Source organism: Scyliorhinus canicula, chromosome 6 (genome assembly GCF_902713615.1).
Source record: "Scyliorhinus canicula chromosome 6, sScyCan1.1, whole genome shotgun sequence".
Taxonomy (NCBI): domain Eukaryota; kingdom Metazoa; phylum Chordata; class Chondrichthyes; order Carcharhiniformes; family Scyliorhinidae; genus Scyliorhinus; species Scyliorhinus canicula.
In genome coordinates this window covers 100,129,986-100,153,240 of record NC_052151.1, presented here as the reverse complement: position 1 = coordinate 100,153,240, position 23,255 = coordinate 100,129,986, and the positions used below count along the sequence as shown (strand labels likewise).

At 46.9% G+C, this 23,255-nt stretch overlaps 1 protein-coding gene across 1 annotated transcript in view; it reads right to left on the bottom strand.

Moving 5' to 3' along the window:
- The window catches only part of rnf217 (ring finger protein 217), a 133,566-nt gene that overhangs the window by 39,677 nt on the left and 70,634 nt on the right, over positions 1-23,255 (bottom strand). The window contains exons 3-4 of the mRNA XM_038799727.1: positions 15,421-15,585; positions 9,015-9,216 (exon numbers count right to left, since the gene is read on the bottom strand). Coding sequence (XP_038655655.1) covers positions 9,015-9,216; positions 15,421-15,585 — 367 coding nt within the window. The remainder of the gene's footprint in view (positions 1-9,014; positions 9,217-15,420; positions 15,586-23,255) is intronic.

Sequence of the window (23,255 nt, the reverse complement as noted above, 5' to 3'; positions counted from 1 at the left end):
TGGTTTGGAGAGAGTGGAGAGGGAAAAACTATTCCCATTGTTCGAAGGAGCTAGTATCAGAGGGGAGAGAGAGAGATTTAAAGAAATTGCCAAATGAAGCAATAGTGACATAAGAAATATAATTTCCATGCAGCGAGTGAATATGATCTGGGATGCACTGCCTGGGGGGGGGGGGGGGAGTGTGTCAGAGAAACGGTCAATTGAGATTTTCAAGAATGGAACAGGATCATTAGCTGAAAGGGACAAAATTGCAAGGTTATGGAGGAGCCAAAAAAAAACCAGGGAGTGGCACGAGACAAATTTCTCCTTCAGAGGATCAGCACTGATATAGCTAGCCAAAGAGCCTCCCTCTGTGCTGTAACCATTCTGTGATTCTATAAAAACTGCAAATTCAGAGTTCCTTTACTAGCAGTGTCATCTGTATGCTACTTTTTAGATTGCATGTTTGGTTCCAGGAGCTGGCATTGGTCTCAGACTGTGTTGCTGCGGAGTTCCAGTCTCTTCACATGTGACTGCTTGCTAAAGATCAGTTTAGGTAATATATCTGATGGGGTGAAATGGACTACGAAATCTCTAACATCCTGGTTTCCTGATGTTATATGTTCTGCTTTCCCCAAAGTGCTTAGCACAGGCTGACTTGCTGCCAGTTCCCTTATTGCGATCAATTTTTAGATGAGCAATTTTGGGGACAGAAGTTGGTCATGCTGCTGGAATGTTAAGGTCTTGCTGCAAAGACACTGATCATTATATTCACCACGTATTTTCTTGGTGAGTTGCTGTTCACACTACACTTATACTAAATGCACACTCTTTCGTGCATCCAAAGTCACTTTGTAGCAAACAAAAATGGGTGCAGAGCTGGCCTACAACTTTCACTGACAAAATATATTTTTGTTCAACCAAAATTACACGCTTCTATTATAGTACTAACTCATGTGTATACTTAGTCATACAAACTACTCAGGCCGAGCAGAAAAGTTAAAATGATCAATATCTCTATAAATTAAATCTTCAGCATTGGCAAAAGCCTTGTTTCAAGTAACTCAACACTGAACAAGATTAGAATGAAATCCCAGACATTTAATTAGTCTGCACTTTATGTTTACAGATAGTGTAAAATTAATTTTGCTAAGGCAAAATGCAAAATTAAATATTAATGAGAATTTTAACAATTAAATTACCCCACAACCAAATGGTATATTATTTATTTTCCTTTACCAAAAGTTCAATCTTGAGGACCATAGCGCCAAATTCAAATCAATCAACGTCAATAACCGACTGCCATTCTACAACAATAACAACTTGGATTTATATAGCACCTTTAGCATAATAAAACATCCCATAGTGTTTCACAGTATGGTAAAATAAAATTTGGCACCGAGCTATATAATTCCATTCTTGGGGAAGATGGATTAAAGATTGGTCAAATTGGTAGTTTTAAGGAAATTCTTCAAGTGGAATAAAGAATGGTTGGGAGAATGTCGGAACTTTGGGCTGACGCGGCTGAAGGCACGCTATCAATGGTCAAGCGTTAAAATAGAGGGTGGGGGTGCTCAAGGAGCCAGAATTAGGGACGCACAGATAACTTGGAAGATTGTGGGATGGAGATTATAGTGACAGGGAGTATGAGGGTGCAAAATAAATTGAAAACACACAAGAATTTAAAAATCAACGCATTGCTTGACCAGGAGTCAATGTCAGTCAGCGAGCTCTGGAGTAATGGGGGAACGTGGTTTAGTGCAAAGGGCAGCTGAGATTTCGATGACCTCAAGTTTACGGAGGGTAGAATTTGGTAGGCTAGCCAGAGGTGCATTGGAATAATCAAGCCTTGAAAGAATAAAGGCATAGATGAGGGTTTCAGCACCAGATGAGCTGAGGCAGGATGGAGTTGGATGATGTTCTTAATGAAAAAAAATGGTCTTAGTGCAGCCATGGATAGGAACAGCTTTTCCCCACAGCTACTAGTGGACAGCAAAGTAGCACAGTGGTTAGCACTTTTGCTTCACATCGCCAGGGTCCCAGGTTTGATTCCCGGTTTGGTTCACTGTCTGTGCAGTCTGCATGTTCTCCCCGTGTCTATGTGGGTTTCCTCCGGGTGCTCCGATTTCCTCACACAAGTCCCGAAAGATGTGGTGTAAGGTAATTTGGACTTTCTGAAATTTCCCTCAGTGTACCCGAACAGGCGCCGGAATGTGGCGACTCGGGGATTTTCACAGTAACTTAATTACAGTGTTAATGTAAACCTATTTGTGACTAGACTCAACGACTCTCCCTCGGACTGATCTGTTCCCTGTAAGACACTATTCATGACGCCCTATTCTGCTCTTGCTCATGTATGTGCTTTGTTTGGCCCTTGTTTAGCACTGTAACCAATCACTATTTGTCAATGTATTTTGTCGATTATTCTTTTTTTCTACTGTGTACGTTCCCTTGGCCGCAGAAAAATGCTTTTCACTGTACATCGGTACGTGTGACAATAAATCAATCAATTAATCTCAGGGTCAAATATGACACCAAAGTTGCAAACTCCAACACAAATTACTTATTGAAATAGAATTTATGAACTAAGAAACAAATTTGGAGAGAATAATGGAATCAGGGACGAAATTCTCCGACCCCCCCGCCGTGGCCGGAATACTCCGCCACCCGGGAATTGGCGGGGGCGGGAATCACGCCCCACCGATCGGCGAGGCCCCTGCGGTGATTCTCTGGCCCGTGATGGGCCGAAGTCCCGCCGCTAAGAGGCCTCCGCACCGTGGTTTGAACCACCCCTGGTGTCGGCGGGATCGGCGGCGCGAGCGGGCCCCAGGGGTCATTGTCCCATTTTCTCCCCTAAACTACCCCAACCCCCCCCCCCGAGCAAACTTGTTCTTCTCCAGTTTTAAAAATTCATACAATTCCCCAACCAGGCCGAGATCCCCAGTGGCACCACCGACCTCCAACGTAGTAAGATTCGCTGCTGGGCAATCAGAGGGGCAAAGGCCACATCGGCCCCCCTTTTCTCCAGCACTTCCGATAGGTCTGAAACACCAAATGTCACCACCAAACAGCACAGCAACATCCTCACCCCCACTATTTCTGACCGAATCTCGAAAACCGCAGCCCAAAAATCCCCAACCTTGTACACACCCAACATAGGAGTGTGATTCGCCGGCCCCTTCCCACATATCTCTCATACATCCTCCACCCTCAGGAAAAACCCACTCATATGGGCCCAAGTCATGCCCCCCCCTAATCAGCTGATGTGAATTCAAGTCCGGGATGGATGCTAACATCTTCTTAACAAAGTCTGCATTGTCCCAGTTGGGTGCACATACAGTAACTAAAACAACCAATGCCCCTGTCTGGACCCCACTAACTGTCACAAACTCCTCCCACCCTGGTCCCGCACCTCCCTGGCCACCACAAATGCCACATTTTGCTAAACAGGATTGCAAGCTCCCTTCACTTCCGTTAGCCCTACCAATCCCTTCCTTAACTGTGTCTAGTCCTTCACCTGCAGGGTGTGTCTGCTGAAGAGAAGCCATATCTGCACCAAAACCCAAGACCATTTAACCACATCAGTCAGACTGCGGACGTCCATGGTATTATCCTCACCAGGGGATTCTGACTGCCCCCACGAGCACTAATGTCTGCCACCTCCACCTAGCACAGATCCAGTCCAACCTTGTAGCTTGGGCCCACCCGAAATGGCCACCCCATCCATCCTCTCTGTATCCCAATCAGAAGGTAATCTGCATCACCAGCATCCTCCCCTCACCCAGTTTCCCTTTACGACCATCCATACTCCTTCCTCTCCCCAACCCTTCCCCCCCATCCTCTTTCCATCCCCCCTTCATCCCCCACCCCCCTCCCCCCCCCACCACCAACCACCCTAGCTACCTGCTGCATCTCCTCACCTTTGTGCTCAATTCCTTTTTGCTATAAATGCCAACATTCCATTTATTTTCCTGATTAACTGCTTTTCTTACTCCTTCAAAATGTCGCTCCCCAGGCAACCCCCCACCAGAGCTCCAAAACTGACACTCGGGACCCACTCGGGACCATCACCCCAACGACCCACCTCAACACAAAACCAACATGTGCAAAGGCAAGACAAGAAACATCATGTCAATTATAAACTCGTATATACACATAAAAAGCCAAGAAACAGCCTTCCCCCAACCCACATTTCTTGACGACGTTGTCCGATGCGGAGGATGCCTTCGGAGTCGCAAAGTAATGTTCACTGCCCTTGAAGGTCACCCAAAGTTTGGCCGGGTACAACACCCCAAACCGGATTTTGTCTTGAAAGAGCACTGCCTTGGCCTTATTAAATCCTGTCCACGGTTTGGCCAGCTCCAATGTCCTGGTAAATTCGGATCGGATTCCCTTCCCAGCTACAGCCTAGAGTTGCCTTGTCTGGAGTGGGTGGCACGGTAGCACAGTAGTCAGCACTGATGCTTCACAGCACCAGGGATCAGTGTTCGATCCTCAACTTGGGTCACTGTCTGTGTGGAGTCTTCAAGTTCTCCCTGTTTCTACATGGGTTTCTCCGGTTTCCTCCCACAAGTCCCAAAAGACGTGCTTGTTAGGTGAATTAGACATTCTGAATTCTCCCTCTATGTACCCGAACAAGTGTGCCGGAATGCAACGACTAAGGGATTTTCACAGTAACTTAGCTGCAGTGTTAATGTAACCCTCCCCCCCCCCCCCCCCCCCCCCCCACCCCTCCTCATCGACCAGCTTCTCGCAAATTCTGCTGCCTGGACCAATTGTCCTTGTCGTCCACCTTTGCCTTCAGCACCCTGGAGGCCTCTCTCCTGCATCGCCATCTCTGCCTCCAATGACACGATCCGGACTTTATGGTCCGACACTGCTGATTCCACCTCTCGGATACTCATCCCTTGCTTCTCCACCAGATCCAGAGTCTCGCAAAAAGGGCCGACTGCTCCCTCGTTGCCATGGACCAGTCCTCTTGCGTCCCTTTTCTCTGTTGCTGAAAGGTCCCCTTGATAAAGTCCATCAACTGTTCCACAGGCAACATGGCAGATGTCAATGACGTCAACAACGACGATACTTCCCCCTTTGCTATTTTCTCCATTGGTGCATTGCCACGCGTGTCCTCCAACTTGAGCCAGGGCTTTTATCGAGTGTGAAAACCCACCTACATCCCATTCTGGGGCAGAAACAACACCCTCCACTCGTTTTGCACTTTTGCACAAAAATCACCCATTAACTGGGCAGAAAGGGTGAAAATCGACCTGCTTTGTGACCAATCAGCTCATGGCTGCCACCGAAGTTGCCATGGACCCCAATCGTTCTGCTGTTTCTCCCCTACATCAAGGCCCTTGGGCGCCAAATGACAGACTTCAGCCGGGAAAGTTCCATTATTTGTGATAAAGGACTGAAGGCAGAGCTCCCTAGTCACCAATATCTCACCGACTGTTCGCATCCTTGGTGTTGAATTTTGGTGTGAGGAAAATCACCCCATATAACTGCATCCCTCCATCAATGGTTCATTGCTGAGTATTCACTGGTTATGAGTTTCAATATGTTGTACTGGGTGGAGGTGTCCTGCTTCCCATAGTTTGTCCGGTCCCATGTAGGATAAAGTCCACATAAGTCATACAAGGACAGACTGATATTTACTATGTCAATTGTTTAAAATGTTCAATAATGATTGTGTCCAAAGAAGAGAAAGATGAACCAGTCAAGGCTCCAAACAGATACAAATCAATGAGATTATTCAGTACGACAGATTGGTTAGACAATAGCATTGTACAAATACATAAGATACATAGAACATAGGAGCAGAAGGAGGCCTTTTGGCCCTGCGAGCCTACTCCGCCATTCATCACAATCATGGCTGATCATCCAACTCAATAGGCTAATCCTGCTTTCTCCCCATAGCCTTTGATCCCATTCTCCCCAAGTGCGATATCCAGCCTCCTCGTGAACATATTCAAGGTTTTAGCATCAACTACTTCCTGTGGTAATGAATTCAACAGGCTCACCACTCTGTGTGAAGAAATGTCTCCTATCTCTGTCTGAAATGGTTTAGCCTGAATCCTCAGACTGTGACCCCTGGTTCTGGACACACCCATCATTGGTACCATCTTCCCTGCATCTACCTTGTCTAGTCCTGTTAGAATTTTTAAAGTCTCCATGAGATCCCGCCCTCATTTTTCTGAACTCCAGCGAGAACAATCCCAACCTAATCAATCTCTCCTTTATCCTGGAATCAGACAGTCCCGCCATCCCTGGAATCAGTCTGGTAAACCTTCACTGCACTCCCTCAAGAACAAGAACATCCTTCCTCAGAGGAGACCAAAACTGCACATAATACTCTCCAAGTGGGGCCTCACCAAGGCCCTGTACAATTGCAGCAACACACCCCTGCTTCTACACTCAAAACCTCTTGCAATGAAGGCCAACATACCATTAGCCTTCTTTACCGCCTGCTGCACCTGCATGCTTACCTTCAGCGAATGGTGCACAAGGACACCCAGGTCCTGCTGCACCTTTCCCTCTCCCAATTTACAACCATTTAGGTAGTAATCTGCCTTCCTGTTTTTGCTTCCAAAGTGAATAACCTCACACTTATCCAAATTATACTGCATCTGCCATTGATTTGCCCACTCGCCCAACCTGTCCTGATCTTGCTGTAGGATCCCTGCATCCTCGTCACAATTCACCCTCCCACCTAATTTGGTATCATCTGCAAACTTTGATATGTTACATTTTGTTCCCTCATCCAAATCATTAATATATATTGTGAATATCTGGGGTCCCAGCACCGATCCCTGTGGTACCCCACTAGTTACTGCCTGCCAATTTGAAAAGGACCCATTAATCCCTACTCTTTGTTTCCTCTCTGTTAATCAGTTTTCTATCTACCTCAATACATTTCTCCCAATCCCATGTGCTTTAATTTTGCACAATAATCTCTTATGCGGGACTTTGTCAAATACCTTCTGAAAGTCCAAATATACCACATCGACTGGCCCCACCTTGTCGACTGTACTGGTTACCTCTTCAAAGAATGCCAACAGATTTGTCAAGCATGATTTTCCCTTCATAAATCCATGCTGACTCTGACTGATCCTACCACTGCTTTCTAAATGTTCCGCTATAAAGTCCTTGATAATGGATTCAAGCATTTTCCCCACTACCGATGTTAGGCTTACTGGTCTATAATTCCCTGCTTTCTCTCTCCCTCCCTTTGTAAATATCGGAGTGACGTGAGGTACGCCTCAATCTGCAGGAACAATTCCAGAGTCTATAGAATCCCGGAAAATAACCACCAATGCATCCACTATTTCCAAAGCCACCCCCTTAAGCACTTTGGAATGCAGATTCTCAGGCCCTGGGGATTTATTCGCCTTCAATCACATCAGTTTTCCCAGCACCATTTCTTTACTAATGTTGATCTCCCTCAGTTCTTCCCTCTCACTAAACCTTTCATTCTCCAACATTTCTTGGATCTAATTTGTGTCCTCATTTGTGAAGACAGAACCAAAGTATGTATTCAATTGCTCAGCCATTTCTTTGTCCCTTATTATGCATTCCCCTGTTTCTGTCTGTAGGGGGCCTACATTTCTCTTTACCAATCGCTTCCTCTTCACGTATCTGTAGAAACTCTTAGTGTCAGTCTTTATGTTCCCTGCAAGCTTCCTTTCGTATTCTACTTTCCCCTTCTTAATCAACCCCTTTGTCCTTCTTTGCTGAATTCTAAACTGCTCCCAATCCTCAGATCTATTATTTTTCTTGGCCAATCTGTATGCTCCTTCCTTGTATTGAATACTATTTCTAATTTCCTTTGTAAGCCATGGATTGGCCCTCTTACCCCCTTTGCTTTTGCGCCAGACAAGAATGAACAGTTGCTGTAGTCCCTCCATGCATTCCTTGAATGTTTGCCATTGTCTATCAACTGTCGTCCCTAAAAGTAACTCTCCCAAATCTATCAAGGCCAACTCACGCCTCATATCCTTATAGTTCCCTTTATTAAGATTCAGCACCCTAGTCTCTGAATCAACTACTTCACTCTCCATCTTGATAAACAATTCTATCATGTTATGGTCACTCAACCCCAAGGGGTCTCGTACAGCCAGATTGGCAATCAATCCTGTCTCATTACACAGTATCCAGTCTAAGATGGCCTGCTCTCGAGTTGGTTCCTCCACATATTGGTCAAGAAAACTATCCCGGATTCACTCCAGGAATTCCTCCTCTACAGCATTGTGGCTAATTTAATTTGCCAACTCTATGTCAAGATTAAAATCACCCATGATCACCGTTTTTCCCTTGTTGCATGCATCTCTAATTTCTTGTTTAATGCCCTTCACAACCTTACCACTGCAGTTTGGAGGTCTATATATGACACCCATAATGTTTTTAGTCCCTTGGTATTTCTCCAATGCTGCTGGTTTAGCACAGGGCTAAATCGCTGGCTTTGAAAGCAGACCAAGGCAGGCGAGACGCATGGTTCAGTTCCTGTACCAGCCTCCCCGAACAGGCGGCAGAATGTGGCGACTAGGGCCTTTTCACAGTAACTTCATTTGAAGCCTACTTGTGACAATAAGCGATTTTCATTTCATTTCATTTCAACTCTACCCATACAGATTCCACATTTTCAGAGCCAATATCCTTTCTCAGTACTGAGTTAATTTCCTCTTTAACCAGCAGTACCACACCACCTTCTTTTTACGCCTGTCCTTCCTAAATACTGAAAACCCTGGGACATTCAGTTCCCATCCCTGTTCACCCTGCAGCCATGTCTCCGTTATCCCAATTATATCATACCCATTTATATCTATCTGCGCAATTAGTTCATCCACTTTATTGCAAATGCTCCGTGCATTAAGGCATCATAGAGAATGAACTGCCATCAGAAAGCTATTGATTAACTGGGCAATACAGGAACAGGTTCTCAAATTTGCCTCACAGGTTAAAATCTAAACCTAAAAGATCGAGTTTACAATTTCTCTATGAAATACAGAAAGGAAATTTTCTTTGTTTTCCCTTAAGCTTACCGCAGAAAGAACCCCGGATTAATCTTCGTAAATGTGGCCTGTCAGGGAGGTAGCGATACTTGCATCCAAAAATACTTAGGTTCGAAGTATGGTCACCAAAGAAACGAAGCTGCCGATACATCTCCCCACAGCGATAGCAAAAGTTAGTGTTGCACTGCGAGCAGTTCATGTGATCGCAACCTTCTGTCCTCTGGATATGAATCTTTTATTGCAAAACAAAATTAGCAGCATGCATTAGGGCACAATTTTAAGCAAGGATCATAAAAATCCCTCTAAGGAGTTAGGCTATATGTCTACAGCTCTCAAACCACGTAACCTGTCAGTTTGGTCATATTATTAAAACCATTAGAGGTGGAGAAGCAACTTATTAATCTCTCCCCATACCACTGAAGTCTGTTGTATACAGTGACATCCCCACGTTGTGTGGCTCTGCTAAAGAAACAAAGTGTTTCAATTGAGCAGCTGAAGGACAGCTGGTAGTAAGCAAGCTCACTGAGGGAATGCAGTTTTCATTAAATTAATAAGGGTGCTCCAAATCATTGCTCGGGATAGTAAATGCTCATTGTATTAGATAGTAAATATGGGGCGGGGGCTTGAGGGGAAAGGGAAGACTACTTCAGTTGCAATCAATGACAGGCGCAAGCTTTACACATTCAGAAAAATGCTTTACTTGTTCTTTAAATTTGAAGAGCAAACAGAGTGAAAAATATTCTAAACTACACATGCGAGTGGGAAAGATGGCAGCAAATGGGAAATAATGAAAATGGGGTATATTGAAAAGTAGTTGGAGAATAGAATAAGTAAAATAATCTAGCTCTGTGCTCTGGTGAGACCACACTGTTGTGTTATGCTGCTTCGGATAACACAGGCTGCTACTTGATGCAGTCTTAACTAAAGGATGCTCCAGACTCTGAAATGAGTTCAACGTGTTTATTGAACTATTAACACAGTTCTCAAATGAGTTCGACTCTCTGCTAATCTAACTGGAGTAACTCAGTCTAACTGTGCCAGCTTGCTCTAAGCCATGCGCTGGGGTGTAATGCTGCTGATCAACCCTGTCTAACTCTCTAGGTGTCTCTGTGGAAAGAGGCAGGTGTGAGTGCCTCATCTCTTTTATGGTGTTTATGTCATGCCCCCTTGTGGTGATGCCAGCTCTGAGTGTCCTGACTGACCATTGGTTGTGTCCTATTCTTAGTGTTCATTGGTTGCATGTTTGCATATCATGACATACGCCTGGAGTACTCTTTCTTTTTAATATATGTTTTTGGATCTCAGTGCCACTGGCAAGACCAGCATTTGTCGTTCATTTCCAATTTCCCTTGAGGTGGTGATGCCAGGGAGGGGGTTCCAAGATATTGACATGGTGACAATGAAGAAACAAAGATACAGGTTCCATGTCAGGATGGCTGTTACTTGGAGGGGAACCTGCAGGTGGTCATTTTTCTATGTGCTTGCTGCCCTTGTTCCTCCAGGTGGTACAGTTTGCGGTTTGGAAGGTGCTGACAAGAAGTCTTGGTGAGTTACTGCAGTGCATTTTTAAAAAATGAATTTACAGGACATGGGCATCGCTGGCTAGGCCATGATTTGCTTTTTATTCCTAATTGCCCTTGAGAAGCTAATGGTGAGCTGCCTTCTTGAATTGCTGCAGTCCATGTGGCTGCAGCTGCACCCACAGTGCTGTTAGAAGTTGCAGGGTTTTGATCCGGCGACAGTGAATGAATAGTGATAAATTTCCGAATCAGGATGGCAAGTACCTTGGAGGGGAACCTCCAAGTAGCGGTGTTCCCATGCTGCCCTCTTCTAGATGTGGTGGTCATGGGTTCGGAAGGTGCTGCCTAAGGAACTGTGACGAGTTGCTGCAGTACATCTTAGAAGGTATATGATGCTGCCACTGTTGGTGGTGGTAGGAGTGAATATCTGTATAAGGGGTGCCAATCAAGTGGTCTCTTTTGTCCTCAATGGTGTTAAGTTTCTCGAGTTGGAGCTGCATTTATCCAGGCAGGTGGAGAGTATTCCATCACACTCCTGACTTGTGCCTTGTAGGTGGCGGACAGATTTTGGAGAGTCAAGATGTGAGTTACTCATCACAGGATTCCTAGCCTCTGACCTGCTCTTGTAGTCACAGTATTTATATGTTTGGTCCAGTTCACTTTCTGGTCAATGGTAATCCCCAGGATGTTGACAAGAGAACCTAGAGATGGTAATGCCGTTGAAGGTCAAGTATCAAGGTCAAGTATCAGTGCCATCTCATTGTGTACCATCTTGTAGATGCTACACACCGCAGGCACTGCGTATTTATGGTATAGGGAGTGGCAGTAAACTGTCATAATCAGTGAGGGGAGACTTCGGCCTGAGTGAGACAGAGACCGAGTGAGTATATTTGGGAATGTGCTATAATGTGTAAATTTGGTGCAAAGTTCAGGAAACAGGTGCTTTAGGTAAGGTTTACTGCAAGAAGTAAAGTGTGCAGAGTGGGGAGGACTTTTCTTCCATTCTGTTTCAGCCTTCAGTATTAGATTTCTACATTGGTGCAGGAAAGAAGCAGATAAATCAGTAACCAATATTAGAAGCTAAGTTTTATCGGTATTATAAAGATTTCTGGCAGTGCCAAAATCTATTGGGAGGGTGCAGGCTTTATTACTGATAAATTAATTAGTAATTATTAATTAATTAACATACAAGAAAAATGGAGGAGCGATGGTACTGCGATTGCAGGACATGGGAACTTCTGGACACTGGTGTGATCCAGGGCAAACACATCTGCAGGAAATTTGGCTCAGAGTTATTAAGCTGCAGGCTGAGCTGCAGATTGTGGCACATAAGGAAGTTACCTAGACATTTTATTCCATGAGGGGGTCATACCTCTTCGAATAGGATCTTCTGATTTGGTCAGTGGTCAGGGACAAGACGGTGTGACTGCAAGTGAGGCAGGTAAGGGGGCCTCGAGAGCGGGAATCTCAGTTCTTGCAATTTTCCAACAGGTTTGAGGTTTTTTCAGCATGCTTTGATGAGAGTGGAATCTGCAGGGTGGATGAACTAACTGGCCATGACACTGTGGTATAGGAAGCAATTCAAGTAGAGGGAGTTACAAGGACTATATTGATAGTAGAGGACAGTATAGTCAGAGGGATTGACACTGTTCTCTGCAGCAAAGAGCAAGAGTCCAGATGGCTGTATGGCCTGGTTGGTGCCAGGCTTTGGGACATCTTCTCAGGGCTGGAAAGGAACTTGGCATTGGGAGGAGGAAGGACCATTTCATCATGGTCCATGTAGGTACCAACGGAGAGGGCCCATTCACCGTAGTCTATGTAAGCATCAACAACATAGGCAGGTCAAAGGAGGAGGTTCTGCACAGTCAGTATGATCGTAGTCCATGCAGGTATCAACGACATGGAGAGGACGAAGGTGAAGGTTTTGCATAGTCAGTATACCTATGGAATTCGCGCATAGTGTCAAGAAGCAGTTAGATATAGCACTTTGGGCGAAGGGAATCAAAGGACAATTGGAGAAAGCGGGATTAGGCTATTGAGTTGGATAATCAGCCATGACCATAATGAATGTTGGAGCAGGCTTGAAGGGCTGAATGACTTTCTCCTGCTCCTATTTTCTATGTTCCTATGAGGAGCTTGGCAATAAATTAAGCAGCACCTCAAATGGTCATAATCTCTGGATTATTAGCTCAGCCAAATTGGCATCGGACAAATCAGATTGGGAGCTGAATGTGTGGTTCAAAGATTGGTGTGGGAGTAGTGGGTTCCAGTTCATGGTGCACTACCACTAATAGAGGGGAGAATGGGATCTCTATCATTAGGACGGTCTGCACCTGAATTACGCTAGGACTGTGAGAGCCACCTAACTAGGGAAGTAGACAGGGCTTTAAACTACGTAATGGGAGCAAGGAATCAAATTTGGGAAGATGTAGTAAATCAAAGAGTAGAGGCAAGGAATAGGACTGAATATTAAAGGGTCCAAAACATTTTGGAAGGACAGGAAGTGAGGAAAAGGTGTTAGTTGATTTTGGTATTAACTAACGGTTAATGCCTCACAGTAGCATGGTGGTTAGCATCAATGCTTCACAGCTCCAGGGGCCCAGGTTCGATTCCCAGCTGGGTCACTGTCTGTGTGGAGTCTGCACGTCCTCCCCGTGTGTGCGTGGGTTTCCTCCGGGTGCTCCGGTTTCCTCCCACAGTCCAAAGATGTGCGGGTTAGGTGGATTGGCCATGCTAAATTGCCCGTAGTGTAAGGTTAATGGGGGGATTGTTGGGTTACGGGTATACGGGTTACGTGGGTTTAAGTAGGGTGATCATTGCTCGGCACAACATCGAGGGCCGAAGGGCCTGTTCTGTGCTGTACTGTTCTATGTTCTATGTTCTATGTTCTATGTTCTAATAGAGAGGGATGACTTGTTCAGAAAACTAGGATGTGCAAACGGTTTGGGTAGAGATGAGAAATGGTAATGGGAAGAAGGCGCTTGTGGGAGCCGTGGAGCTGGGAAAATGAAATTGTCCATTTTGGCAGAAAGAATAAGAGGCATATTATCGAAATGGTGAATTTGCAGTGCTTTGTGGTGCACATGGATCTGCGTGTCTCAGTGCATGTATTGCAAAAGGCTAGTACGCAGGTACAGCAATTAGAATGTCATACTTTATTGCGAGGGAAATAGAGTACAAAAGTAGGGAGCTTATGCTCCAGTTAGACAGAGCACCAGTGAGTCCATATCTGGAGTACTGTACACAGTATTGTTGGTCTCCTTATTTGAGGAAGGATGTAAATACGTTGGAAGCAGTTCAGAAAAGGTTTACCAGTCTAACCCCAGGAACAGATCTGTTAGAGATGTTCATAGTCATATTGGGGCTGGGCAGGGTAGATAGGGACAAGCTACTCCCTGGCGTAAAATCAGAGTAACTATCAGATCTGCCATGACCTTATTTACTGGTGGAGCAAGCTAGTGGTGCTGAACGGGTGTGTGTGTGTATACGTATGTATGTTTACATGCATGTTTAACATGGTTCTGATTAATGGGACAGCTTGTCCTGATGGTGTCAACCTTCTTGAATGTTGATCTCGTATCCTATCTAAGATGGACTTACCTTAGTGAAACACAGTTCACTAGATTAATTCCGGAGATGAGTGGGGTTTTCATGCGGCTACACTCTGTAAAGTTTGGAAGACAGAGGTGATCACATTTAAATATAACATTCTGAGGGTGTATGCTAAGAAGTTGTTTTATCTGATGTGGAGTTGAGAGCTAGTGGACATAGTCTCAGGATAAGAGGTAGACTCTGTAGGACAGAGATGAGGGGAATTTTTTTCACTCAGAGGTTGCGAGCCTTTGAAGTTCTCTACCCAAGAGGGCTACAAAAGCTCAGTCAAAGAGTACATTCAAGAATGAGATCAAGACATTTTTGGACTCCCAAGGGAATCGAGGGAAATGAGGATCGGATGGCAAAGTTGAATTACGGTCGACATTCATGTATAATCTTAATGAATGGCAAAACAAACTCAAAAGTTTGTATTGTTTCTGTGGTAAACATTTCCAAACATTCACAACCACTCGAGTAAAGAACTTTCTCCTCATCTCAGTTCTAATTGGACAAACTTTTATTGTGGGACTATGATCCTTAGTGCCAGATTCTCTAGAGACAGGAAACAGCCTGTCTCTAGAATGATCAGCATCATTCCTGTCCAGGACCCTCAGAAGTTTATACGGTTCAATTAAGTAATTTCCCATTCTTCTGCACTCCAGAGAAATGGTGTCTGCTCTACTCAATCACTCCTCATAGGATATCACTCTCATCCCAAGCTGCCTTCTTGAACTACTGCAGTCCATGTAGACAGATCCCCAAATTCCTCGGAATAGAACATTATGGTCTATCAGCAACTATTTTGTGGTTTTAACTTTTATATACTGCAAAGGATTAGTGGGCAGCACAGTGGCCTCACAGCACCAGGGACTCAGATTCAATTCCGGCCTTGGGTGACTGCCTGTATGGAGTTTGCACGTTCTCCCCGTGTCTGCGTGGGTTTCCTCCGGGTTCTCCGGTTTCCTCCCACAGTCCAAAGATGTGCAGGTTATGTGGATTGGCCATGCTAAATTGCCCCATAGTTTTGAAAAGGTTAGGTAGGTTGCTCTTTCAGAGGGTCGATGCAGATTTGATGTGTCGAATGGCCTGCTTCTGCATTGTAGGAATTCTACGGTGCCATGATGGAAACTTGATTTACACGGAATGCGATTTGTACATAAAACTGTGATCTTTTGGATCAGTTGGCCTGAAAAAAAAAACACTACCGTGCAGAAACCTCAGGTCATGACATCACTCCTTCACTTTACAAAATCATGGGGCACAGTCAATCGCTGTACAGAGGTCATACAACATATGGATAATCAGCCTAGTTTGAAACTCACCTTGCATTTTGGGCATTTTTGAGCATTTCTTTGCCCATGTTCAATCTCACTGGCCCAGTGACGTAAGAGCTTATCTCCCTTTCTGTAGTCTTTACAGTTTAAGCCTTCATGCCAAGGGGAGTGGCACTTAAAGCACCAAACAAATTGGCATACTGGACACTGAATCTGCAAGATCAAGGCATAAAATGCATTAGAACAATAACACTAAGGAAGGGAGGTGGAAATTTTTTTGAAGGTTTCCCAAGGAAGAATCAGGCCTATAAGCAAGACCTTTAAAATAATCAAATCTGCTCAGCCAAATATATCAATCTCTAATGTCCTCTAAATCTGGCTTTGATACAAGTCTGCATGGAGGAGACTTTTACAGTTAAAAAAAAAATCAGTTGAAACACCTGAAAGCGTGATGGGGAAATTACCATATACTTATTGGGCCTCCCCACTGTCGTGCTCCCCGACGTTGGTATTTCACCCCCCTACCACAGACGTAATGTCATGTCGATGGGGTTTACAACATGCTTTGTGAAAAGGGAACCCTGCTGAATTATCACTGCTAGGGGCACACAGAAGAGGGTCATGCTTGGACAGTTCCCTGTGTGCATGGGTAAGGGGTTTCCCCATGTGCTCTATGTCCACACAGGGGTTGGGGGCACGGGAGGAGGGAGGATATTGCCCTCTTACAATCGGGCGCCCTATGAAAAGCTGCCCACTGAAGGCCAGGGCTGCTGACGGGGACGAGTGCACACTCAGAGCCCGCCACACCAACTTGACATTGTGGGACCAGCCTCCAGCATTTGTTTTTTAAATTAGATTTCAAAATATATGGTGGAAAAAAAGCAGACAGTGGAGCTGGCGGGCAGCACACTGCTTTTCCCGTCGGAGCTGAAATTTACTTTAAAAAATGATATGCTCAGAATTGGCAGTGATTTCATTAGCACCGTGATGGGGCGTGAGAAGGGGAATGGATCAGCTTAGACAACAAAATTTAAAATAACATGTTTGGGTCAGCAGTGAACTAGAGATCATGCCGACAATTAAGAATAGGATAGACGATTGCTGAAGGAAAGGAAGGACTGGGGTAATAGGATAGCAGATGAGCTCAGTGATCAGTTTTCTTACTTTAATTTCTAACATTTTGGTTGTTTTTTGGTAAATGTCCCATGAACTCCCAGTTGGTTCACAAAGTCGAAAGGCATGGATTAGAAGGCAAACCTCTGAAGGAAACTGAAACTGGCTTAAAGATGATAGTGAATGGAACTGTAGTGACATGGATACAGGCCAATGGTAAGTTGCTACTCATTAGGACCACTGACATTCCCATATGGAAGTGCAGTGTACAGAATGACCCTTTCAACCAAAAGTGCTCTAGGGTCTAGAAAACAGATCTAGGGGCATGGCCAAATAGTTCACTGAAGCACTGCTTCAAACTGACAATGCATTAAAGCTGGACCTCACTGGGCAAACATGAAAGTAACTGTTGTGCACAGAGAAAAGCCAACTAAACCTTGGACCACAGACAGAAATATAGAGCACAAATGTCAGTAAGTGGCCGCACCTGGAGTACTGCATCCATTTCTGGTAGTCATACTACAGCAAAGATAGCCTGGTCTAGGTGGCAATAAAGAAAAAAGGAACCAACTGGATACATAAAGAGCAAAGAACATTACAGCACAGGAGCATGTCCTTCAACCCACTAAGCCTGTCCCGATCCAGATTCCTTATTTAGACCTACTACTTATTTCCCAAACGATCAGTATCCCTCCATTCCCCACCAGTTCATGTGTCCATCAAGATACATTTTAACGTTGCTATCGTGCTTGCTTCCACTGGAAACGCATTCCAGACCCCACCACCTCGTGTGAAAAACTTTCCCCCTCTCACCTTGAACCTATGCCCCCTTGTAATCAAGCCTTCCACCCTGGGAAAAATCTTCCAACTATTCACCCTTTCTATATCTCTCGTAATTTTGTAGACCTCAATCAGGTCTCCCCTCAGCCTCCGCCTTTCAACGAAAACAATCTGAGTTTATTCAACCTCTCCTTATAGCTAACACCCTCCAGATGAGGCAACATCCTGATAAACCTTCTTTGCACTCTCTCCAAAGCATCCACATCATTCTGGTAGTGTGGTGGCCAGAACTGCATGCAATATTCCAAATGTGGCCTAAAGGTTTATACAACTGTCACATGACCTGCCAACCCTTCTACTCAATGCCCCGGCCGATGAAGGCAAGCATGCTATATGCCTTCTTGACCACCTTATCCACTTCCATTGCCACTTTCATGGAACTATGGACCTGAACGTCCAGACCCCTGTGTATGTCAATGCTCCTAAGGGTTCTGCCATTTACTGTATAATTCACTCATGAATTTGGTCTTCCAAAATGCATCACCTCACATATATAAATATATATAACTACCCTTCTTAAACAAAAGGACAACACTGGCTATTCTCCAGTCCTCTGGAACCTCGCTTTAATTCATACTTCATACCAACTAAGCAATGAAAATAGGTTGTAGATATTGGGTTTGTTTACTCTGGAGAAGAGGACCAGATGGGGATATTGTTTCAACAGTAAAGAAAGATCTGGAGAGTAGGTAAACTAAGCATTAATAATATATTTTAAGATTCCAAAAGGAACAAAGCCAAAATCTAAGATAGATGGTGCACAGAGTGTAGTAAAAGTAGGCAGCACAGAAACTTTTATTGGAAAATTGGATAGATATTTAAAAACAATGGCGATGAGGAGGTACTAGTTTTTGGGACTGGCTGGAGACCCTCTACATTCCAGAGGACTATCACATCAGCCATTACAAAGAACAAACAAAGAACAAAGAAAAGTACAGCACAAGAACAGGCCCTTCGGCCCTCCAAGCCTGCGCCAACCATGCTGCCCGCCTAAACTAAAATCTTCTACACTTCCGGGGTCCATATCCCTCTTTCCATCCTATTCATGTATTTGTCAAGACGCCCTTCAACGTCACTATCATCCAAGCACCCACTACCCTCTGTGTAAAAAAAACTTGCCTCGTACATCTCCTCTAAACCTTGCCCCTCGCACCTTAATCCTTTGACCCCTCTACCCTGGGGAAAAGCCTCTGACTATCCACTCTGTCTATGCCCCTCATAATTTTGTAGACCTCTATCAGGTTGCCCCTCAACCTCCGTCGTTCCAGTGAGAACAAACCAAGTTTATGCAAGCTCTCCTCATATCTAATGCCCTCCATATCAGGCAACATCCTGGTAAATCTCTTCTGCACCCTCTCTGAAGTCTCCACATCCTTCTGACAGTGTGGCGACCAGAGTTGAACATTGTACTCCAAGTGTGGCCTAACTAAGGTTCTATACAGCTGCAACATGACTTGCCAATTTCTATATTCAATGCCCCGGCCAATGAAGGCAAGCATGCCGTATGCCTTCTTGACTACCTTCTCCACCTGTGTTGCCCCTTTCAGTGACTTCAGAAACACTCCATTTACTTCAATTCTGAGCAATCCTGAACTAGACATTCCTTCAAGCAATCATTTAACAGTTTTTAAACATTATAAGTAGCATTATCCTCAACTGATATAGCAAACAGCATGCAGTAACAACTATTTCAACTAGATTTTAAAATTTGTATGCTCAAAAGTGAGCACAGACTAAATAAAACCTTTGGCCCGGGCACATCTTTGCTGGTGATCAGCAGGCAAAATGTGCTCCACGCCATAAATAAATTCCCAGTCTTACTTAGGGCAATTCGAATTTTAAAAATGGGCTTTGCAGCTTTTACCAAGGAGATTTGCCAAAATGGGAACAGAATTTTGTGCTATTAGGGCAGACCTACTTCAGTGCAGGCTTACAGCTGGCCTTCTACAGGCCTTGATAAAAAGAAAAATCTCAGGCCCCTCCAACTCTGCCAGCAGAACTAGCAGTAAAGGGATGAAGTTTTCAGTCAGTGCACATAATAGTAAGGTGGGCCCGGTGATGTACCATCAATGACTACGAGACAAAATGGTGAACTATTGAGGCTTTATTGTGCTGGATGTTAAGCTTCCTGCAGCTGGAACCAGAATGGAGGCAGCAAAGGAGAGTGTACACTTTTATACAGAGCCTGCAGGGTGGAGCCAGCAGGCCGGGATTTACTGTAATGACTGGAGTACAATGGCCGTTCCGTAATACACGTAGTGTATGACCAGTGGGGTTTACCACATTCAACCCCTGTTTTAAAAAAAAAAAGAGTCCAGCGGGGGTGAAGCAACGTTACAGGTCGAGTCTGTCGGGGATTTTGACCCTCTGCTGCGATCGCCTCAGTCCCGGTTGTGGTGTGGTCGCCGATGTGGGTACCTGCGACTCCGGGAGCGTGTTGTCCTCGCCTTCTTCACCCAGTAGTGGATCCGGTGGGGAGAACGGGTGATGCTGGGGTAGGGTTGCGGTGATAGTTGCTGGTGGGAGTGCGGGGGGGGGGGGAACAACAACGCAGGGGCGGGGGTGGAAACCGGAGGGGGAGGGGACGGTACCAGGTCGGGGGTGGTAGTGATGGTGGATCGGGAACCAGCGGGAGCCAGGTCCCATGGGAGACTGCATCCTGTCGCCCGTCATGGTGTGCCGTGTAGGCGTACTGTGGGTTCGCACGGAGGAGGAGGACGACTTTTCCGATGAGAGGATCTGATTTGTGGCTCCTCGCATGCTTCCGGAGGAGGATGGGCCCAGGAACTGTCAGCCAGGTTGGGAGCGAGACCCCGGAGGTGGACTTCCTAGGGAAGGCAAACACACGTTTGTGAGGGGTCTTATTGGTAGCAGTGCACAGGAGCGACAGGATGGAGTGGAGCGCATCGGGGAGGACCTCCTGCCAGCGGGAGACCGGGAGACTCCTAGACCGGAGGGCTAGCAGGACAGCCTTCCAGACAGTCGCGGTCTCCCTCTCTACCTGTCCGTTTCCCCAGGGGTTGTAGCTGGTCGTCCTGCTCGAGGCGATGCTTTTGTTGAGCAGGAACTAACGCAGCTCATCGCTCATGAAGGAGGATCCCCGAGCGCTATGGATGTAGGTGGGGAAACCGAACAAGGTGAAGATACTGGGTAGGGCCTTGATGACTGCGGCAGAAGTCATGTCAGGGCATGGGATGGCGAAAGGGAAATGGGAGTACTCAATGATATTGAGAAAGTACACGTTGCAGTCAGTGGAGGGGAGGGGCCCTTTGAAGTCAATGCTGAGGCGCTCAAAGGGGCGGGAGGCCTTCACCAGCTGCGCTCTGTCCGGCCGGTAGAAGTGCTGTTTGCACTCCGCGCAGGCTTGGCAGTCCCTGGTCACAGTCCTGACCTCCTCGATGGAGTAGGGCAGGTTGCGAACCTTGATAAAGTGGAAGAACTGGGTGACCCCCGGGTGACAGAGGTCATTGTGGAGAGCCCGAAGTCGGTCTACTTGTGCGCTGGCACATGTACATGCACATGATAGGGCATCTGGGGGCTCATTGAGCTTCCCCGGGCGATACAAGATCTCGCAGTTGTGGGTAGAGAGTTTGATGCTCCACCTCAAGATCTTGTTGTTATTAATCTTGCCCCGCTTTCTATTAATAAACATGAAGTTGGTCAGTGAGGAGAGTGAATCTCCTGCCGTCCAGGTACTGCCGCCAATGTCGCACAGCTTCCGCAATAGCTTGGGCCTCCTTTTCGACAGAAGTGCCGAATTTCGGAGGCTTGGAGGGTGTGGGAGAAGAAAGCCACGGACCTGCCCGCCTGGTTAAGGGTGACGGCCAGAGCCACATCCGATGCGTCGCTCTCCACCTGAAAGGGGAGGGACTCGTCGACTGCGTGCATCGTGGCTTTGGCGATGTCCGCCTTGATGTGGTTGAAGGCCCGGTGGGCCTCAGCCGTCAGGAGGAAAATGGTAGACTTGATGAGTGGGCGGGCCTTGCTCGCATAATTCGGGACCCACTGGGTGTGATATGAGAAGAATCCCATGCATCGCTTCAGAGCCTTAGGACAGTGAGGGAGGGGGAGTTCCAGGAGGGGGCGCATGCGGTCGGGGTCGGGCCCGAGGACTCCATTTTCCACAACATAGCCAAGGATGGCTAAGCGGGTAGTGCGGAAAATGCATTTCTCCTTATTATAGGTAAGGTTAAGGAGTTTAGTGATGTGGAGAAATTTCTGGAGATTCGCGTTGTAGTCCTGCTGGTCGTGGCCGCAGATGGTGACGTTATCCAGATACGGGAACATGGCCCGTGGCCAGCAGCCCGTGCTGGTCAACCATTCGGTCCATCCCTCGCTGGAAGACCGAGACCCCATTGGTGACGCCGAAGGGAACCCTCAGGAAATGGCAGAGGCGGCCATCTGCTTCGAATGCAGTGTACTGGCAGTCCTTCGGGCGGATGGGGAGCTGGTGCTATGCGGACTTCAAGTCAACTGTGGAGAAGACTCGATACTGCACAATCTGATTGACCATGTCATATATGCGTGGAAGGGGGTACGCGTCGAGCTGCGTATACCGGTTGATCGTCTGACTGTAGTCGATGACCATTCGGTGTTTCTCCCCAGTCTTAACTCCCACCACTTGAGCTTTCCAGGGGCTGTTACTGGCCTCAATGACCCCCTCCCGCAGAAGCCGTTGGACTTCCGACCTGATAAAGGTCCTGTCCTGTGCACTGTACCATCTGCTCCTCGGGCAGATTGACGTTAAGGGTCATGAGGCCACAGACGGTTGGGGGAGGGGGCAGGGGTCCGCCGAACTTCAGAGTAAGGCTCTGGAGGTGGCACTGAAAATTGAGACCCAGTAGCAGGGCAGCGCAGAGATGGGGGAGGACGTAGAGTCTGAAGTTACTGTACTCTACGCCCTGTACCAAGAGGGTCGCGACACAGTACCCCCAGATCTGTACGGAATGGGATCCGGCGGGCAGGGAGATTTTCTGGGTGACACGCAGGACCGGGAGGGAGCAGCGCCTTACCGTAGCAGGGTGGATGAAACTCTCCGTGCTATCGGAGTCGAAGAGGCAGGTCGTCTCGTGCCCGTTGATCCGTGCGGTCATTGTAGCGGTCGCGAGGTTGCGAGCCCGAGACTGATCGAGGGTGATGGAGGCGAGCTGCGGAAGTTGGTGGGAGGGCTGATCGGCGGTGGTGAAGGTACCAGCGGCCCGCAAATGGCCAGGCAAGCAGGGGTCCTGGGGTGCATTCCAAGATGGCGCCGAAGATGGCGCCGCCCACGGTGGACGACATCCAAGATGGCGGCGCCACAGGCCGCACATGGCGGGAGGTGGCGAAGATGGCAGCACCCCTGGATCGCACGTGGTGGGTGTAGCGATGTTCGGCCTCGAAATGGCAGCAACCAATCGGGCCTAGCAAACGGTGACGAAGTGGCTCTTCTTGCCACACCCGTTGCAGCTCGCGCTCCGTGCTGGGCAGTGCTGTCTGGGGTGCTTGTTCTGGCCACAATAGTAGCATCTGGGGCCTCCGGAAGTAGCTGGCTGCCGCGCGGCACAGGCTTGCAGCGTGCCCGGGTCGGATGATGGTGGGGCCCATGACACCCACGGGGGTGTGGCGCGGTTGGAGGTGTAGGACTCTAGATTGCGGGAGGCCACTTCCAGGGAGTTAGCAAGCTGTACAGTCTCTGTAAGGTCAAGTGTACGCACTTCTAATAATCGCTGGCGGTCGTAATTGGACTTACTGCCCGTGACATAGGTGTCTCTGATCGGCAGTCCGTGTGTTGGACTGCCGACACCGCCTGGCAATTACAGTTTCGACCAAGTATCCGCAAGGCACACAGGAAATCGTCCTGGGACTCCCCCGGGAGTTTCCGTCTCGTGGCCAGGAGGTGCCTGGCGAACACCTGATTAACAGTCTTGATGTACTGTCTTTTCAGTAGTGCT